The sequence below is a fragment of the Ceratina calcarata genome, unplaced genomic scaffold (assembly GCF_001652005.2).
Source record: "Ceratina calcarata isolate Rehan_Ccalc_2016 unplaced genomic scaffold, ASM165200v1 scaffold267.2, whole genome shotgun sequence".
Taxonomy (NCBI): domain Eukaryota; kingdom Metazoa; phylum Arthropoda; class Insecta; order Hymenoptera; family Apidae; genus Ceratina; species Ceratina calcarata.
The window spans coordinates 575,337-580,776 of record NW_017148873.1 but is presented as its reverse complement, the minus strand read 5'-3'; the positions used below and the strand labels follow the sequence as shown (position 1 = coordinate 580,776).

At 35.3% G+C, this 5,440-nt stretch overlaps 1 protein-coding gene across 1 annotated transcript; it reads right to left on the bottom strand.

Annotated features, from left to right (window-relative positions):
* Window positions 1–1,413: 1,413 nt before the first annotated feature.
* On the bottom strand, window positions 1,414–5,133 carry LOC108623418 (F-box-like/WD repeat-containing protein TBL1XR1). The gene is made up of 6 exons (XM_018021897.2): window positions 4,670–5,133; window positions 4,153–4,440; window positions 3,418–3,764; window positions 2,827–3,171; window positions 2,395–2,763; window positions 1,414–2,304 (listed from the first exon to the last, which is right to left on the bottom strand). Exons 1-6 carry the CDS (start codon window positions 4,725–4,727, stop codon window positions 2,173–2,175), a joined length of 1,539 nt encoding a protein of 512 aa, XP_017877386.1. The 5' UTR covers window positions 4,728–5,133; the 3' UTR covers window positions 1,414–2,172.
* Between the last annotated feature and the right edge of the window lie 307 nt (window positions 5,134–5,440).

Here is a 5,440-nt window from a genome sequence, read left to right as displayed (position 1 = left end):
TAAAAGAAGAAAAGAGGTCTTCACAATAAATTCGGTATATTACGGTTTTTTATCGAAAAAGCTAATGAATTGCGTACCGTTTATCTATTATTCGTCATATTCCTCAGGTTTTACCATATATTATACACGTATACATATATATACAAACATATATACACATACATGTATATCTAAATTTTGTGGCGTGCAGAATTCATAAGTTAATATCGTGATTTTCATTCGTGCAGTTCTGATTCGTCGTATAAAACGGATTAAAAGAGTTAGCATCGAGTTTATCAATAGAACAATTTAACAAGTAGTATGTGACAGTATTCTTTTTAATCGTTTTGATTAATTTTAGCTAGAATTTAATTTTGTTATTCGGAAAGGGAGGAAAATAGAAATATATATGTATATAAACAGTAGAAGAAAATAGAAAATACATATATACATGTACGATCCGCGATGAAAAATTAATGACATTACATTGTTTCTATTTCTTCCTTTTCAATAGCGCAAGAGATAAGAGTGTGAAACAAAACAGTATTATGCGTTGTGATCCTTTCAACTGATTAATCTCGAACAAATGCATTTCGTATCCAGTTTATTACGGATATAATAGTTTCGATGCAAATGTTTCTCGTTACCGTCATGTTTTAAGATGTGAAACGATAGAGAAACGTTATATAGTATTTTATTCTAATTATTTAAGAATAGTATCTCAGCTTTTAATTGAACTATGAAGATATAAGAATATAAAGTTGTATTTATCTAATGTACAGTAACATTTCTTGAACGATCCATGTATCCACGCAATATTTTGCCAATTGTTTCGAAGCCGGATTTAGATGTTACCATATACAAATGGCTGTAAATTTAATGTAATAATGTATATCATTTAAATATATATATATAGGTCAAACGCAGCTTCGTTCCCGATCAAGTTTTATTCGTTGAAACAAGTTAAATGTAAAGAATAAATGTTTAAAAGAGATGTGTCGAACTTTTTCATGCAAATTGTTATTTCCAGTCTTATTTACGTTGCTACGTGTAATCAAGCAACTATAATTGTATTCCTCTTTCTCTCTTCATTTTTTTTCATAGTCTTAACGAAGGATGGATGATGTATTTATTACCAAAGGAATATTGATTCAAAGTAATCGGTGAATAGTTCCTTTTCTGCATACATAACTGAATACGCAAACGTATAGATTAATTTATGTTTCTGTCCACGTAAAGCATCGAAGCGTAATTTATTTCTTTCAAGTTTAAACTTATACATATATGTTTAACTGTATATCGAACACATAACGCGAATAAATGTCTATAAAAATAATCGTTGCTACTAAGAAATAATTGCTACGCCTGAATTATTTAATTGTTTCTATTCACTACTTCAGCCTAGCTCTTCCTTGTACGTTAACGCTTCCGATGTTTACGTTTATCGTTAGGAGGATTATATAACATGTTAAAAGGAATGTGTACTGAGAATAATGTATTTAATGTAGAAAGGTTTTATTTATTTAAAATAATGCGTGTTTAGTGTCGTTATTTATTTATTTTAATTTCAACCTTTTTTTGTTTAATTAATTGCACAATGTGTAATGAGAAAGTAAAATAAAATACAAGTTCAAAAATGAATCTGTTGTGCAAGTTTAGTTGTACATCTTGTTCAATTAAAATATAATAGAAGTGAATATCTATGTCTTATCAATACCGGAGTTAAATATAATACTTAGTATTTTTATTAAAATTACAACACGTACCCCATCCACTTCCAGTGAATGTAGATAGTATTTTGTTCATTATTTATTTTTATCTCTGCAAATATAATTGTCAATCTGTTTGAAACTGTACAGAGCCATTGAAAATATTAATGTACAATACGTTTTTCTTTGTTTTTATCTTCTAAACAGTCTTAACAGAATCTCGAGAAGTTAATTAAAAAAGAGCCACATTTTTAACGTCGGACTTTGCTTTACCAAAATTCGTGTTTCCTTTACTTTTCTATACCTAATTACTTGATACTTGTTGGAATTCTCTTGTCGCGACAAGCAGAAAGTGGTTCAAACAACTGCGTAATAATGCGGCCAGTAGAATGATTAACAAGTAATCAAATGGAATTAAACCAGGAAATGCTGGTCGTAACTTGGAACAAGTTTGCGAAACGTGCAGTCTACTTTGAGACCGCAATCACATTTTACGTAAATCGAGAACAAACACACTACCGTCAGATGCGGAAGCACCAACTTTATCACCTCGACTGTTCCAGCACACCTCGAAAATACCTCCGGTGCCTTGGTAACTGTGGACCAGTTGACCGCTCTGCAATTAACAAAGTTATGTACAGAATTCTTTCCATTGCGCGGGAAATTCATGCTGGCAGAAAGACGAGAAGAGAAACAGCCATCTTACCTGAGTAGACCAAATATGAACACATTTGTCGAAACTGCCGCTGGCTAGGAATTTGCCATCTGGGCTAAATGCTACGCTGTACACGGGCTCGGTGTGTTTCGTAAGCGTGTGTATGCATGCGCCTCTGTCCACGTCCCACAATCTGACAGTAGAATCGAACGACGCGCTTGCTAAAGTTAAATTCATATTTGGATTGTGAGTGCCTGGCCCTGTTGGAGACCATTTAATGGTGTATATTTCTTTGCTGTGAGCTTGAAGATCGTGCACCCACGTGTCCTGCTTCATCGACCAGATTTTCAGACTCATGTCGTCGGAACAACTGGCCAGTAAGTTGCCTTGGGGATCCCATTTGATGGCGTTCACTTCATTCTAGACAGATAAATTAATTATGTTAGTTTCAAAGAAAATTCAATCAAAGATGTACAAACGTACCGTGTGTCCTTGGAAACTCTTAATTGGTTTATCGACATTTAGCTTGCAGACGTGAATGCATTGGTCCGTAGAACAACTGGCAAAGGATGTATTCGTTTGCCAATCGACGTCCAAAGCGGGCGCGCAATGAAAACTAAACTGTTGCGTACATTGACCACTTTCCGCGTCCCATATAATCGTTGTCTTGTCAACTCCGGCACTTAGAATGTAATTACCACGTTTGTTCCATTTCAACGCGAAAATGGGACCCTTGTGCTGGCCTAACGTGGATGCTAATTTACCGTCTGTCTTCCAGATTCGTGCGTATCCATCATAACTCCCTGTTGCTAATAAGGTACCATCGCACTGAAATGGATAAATAAATAGTTTTCCTCAGGTATTTTTGGAGCAGGATTCTCCAACAGTTGTAATGTAGAACCCATGATAACCAATGTTTGTACATTGATGGTTTATTGTATTTCGGATTCACTTTGTATGCACACAAAAAATGCGGCACATTCATGTAGGTTCGTATGGAAAACAATAACGATAGAGGTGCCACATTTTTCATATATCCATGCAAAGTGGGTCCGGAATCCAACGAGTACATACCTTCCAATCTAACGAAGTAACATCCTTATTACTTGGAACTTCAGTACCGCCTTTTTGTATACAGTGACGCAGTACGAGTTGGTTCGGGGCTTGGGAACTACCGGACATGTCCCAAATACGGGCTGTACTGTCTCCCGACCCTGAAGCCAGGAGATCAGTCGTTGGATTCCAGGCACATATGAAAACTTCCGATTCGTGACCACGTAATATCGTAGCTTTCGTGTCCGGGATTTCGACGGCACTGGCATTAGCTCCTCTGCTCGAACCCTGTTGCTGCTCATCCACTTCCATCTCCATTCTGTCTCCTCCTCTTTCGTTCGTCCCAACCCCATCGTTCGATGTAACAACTGTAAATGGATAAATCATTTAGTAACAACTATTAAATCTTTCCCCTTTTATGTTTATTCAACAAAGTAACTGTTTGCTGTTAGTTACAGACATGTTACAATCAAGCTTTATTTTGCTACATCAGTACTTCTTATATACAATCAAAGAAGAGTGTGACTTTAAATAAAATATGAATAATACACTAGATATTAATAAGACTGTTGTAACAAAAAACTAGCGCATAACAAATCTGAGAACTAGAGCAGTCCTTTACTGTTCCTGGTTAGATGAGGAGGTCTATAAAACTAGGATACTTTTAAAGACCAGGGTGTACCAGGTAACAAATCAATTTTCGATTTTCAAAAAGTTGCAACATTAAAGATGAATGGATGTAATAAAGAAAATTACCTTCTTCTCCATTCGTATCTTGAACTTCCGTTTTCACCTGCTGTTTCTGTTGATTAATTTGATTTTGCCTTGATGCAACAACATCTGGCATAACTGCATCAATAAGGGACAAGGACTCGACCATCCTTTGTTCAGTGCCATCTTCACCAATGCATATTTCTGCTTCAGTATATAATACTCCTTTTTGTAGGATTGACAAGAGTGCTGCTGGTGGTACCAATGCTCCATTTATATTACTTTGTGATATATGTGACTCTATGCCAAATGTGTATGCAGAATGTTGAAATCCTATAAAAAGGATCATTCGTTAGAAATGACATTAACGAAACAAGTTTTTCATTATGTATACACAGTTTATTTGAACTAGAGGTGAATTAAAATTATAACCAGATGTATTAATTGTATAATACATGTATAGGTCCATCTTTTGTTTATATATATAAACAATGAATGTATATAAACAATAGAATTTCACTGTTGATCAAAGACAGGTTATGGTATATTTGTAAACATTTACCGGATTCTTGAAGGTAACGGTATACCAGGAAATTTACTTCATCGCTGGAAAAGCTCATCGTTTCTCAGTTTTGCGATACTACCACAGCATATTTATGAGAAGTTGTACTGAAAATTACTTTCGATTCGCGTCCAATTCCAAGCATTCCAAGGTTTACTGCCTGCGTCGTGGACATGGACGCGTGGACGTAGAGTCGTTAAAAGATCACAAACTAATGCAAATCTATATAGACTACAGACTACGATGCTTTATACGGAATAAGCAGTTTCGGTGCGTCACCACCAGGTAGACACGTGTGAATAGCCAAAAGGTCCATGCACTGATCTGTCTGTGTCTATGGTGTAAATGCAGCAAATGCACCGGTATTGTGTGGTATTGTGTTGATTGTTGTTGATTGTGTTGGATGGTGTTGCGTTGCAACTGCACTGAATTGCACTGATACTGATTGTGAGTCTGAGGTACGATTATATCTTTTTCTGACAGGAAAACAGGTGCTGCGTTTGAATTTCGAATACTAAACAAAAGCGAATAAATTGCAAAAATGAGCAATTCAACTATTTCTGATCAGTCCCTAATGGACAAATCCATGCGAAGCGTTTTCGGTAAGAAATAATTGTCTATTGATAAATAATTCTGATATTATTTCTATTTCAAATAGATTATATTAATTTAGAATTATTGGCAACATATGAAAAACAGGCATTGTATAGCATGTGCCTGGGAAATGTGAAATATTAATTGTTTTATACTTTGTTTAAAAATGCTAGGCAT

Bases quoted from the DNA above. Each gene is read 5' to 3' on its own strand.
- LOC108623418 (XM_018021897.2), bottom strand. From the start codon at position 4,727: ATGAGCTTTTCCAGCGATGAAGTAAATTTCCTGGTATACCGTTACCTT. The intron at 3,765-4,152 runs GTAATTTTCTTT...ATCCATTTACAG, and splicing joins AGATACGAATGGAGAAGAAG to TTGTTACATCGAACGATGGG. The intron at 2,764-2,826 runs GTACGTTTGTAC...TTATCTGTCTAG, and splicing joins AGAGTTTCCAAGGACACACG to AATGAAGTGAACGCCATCAA.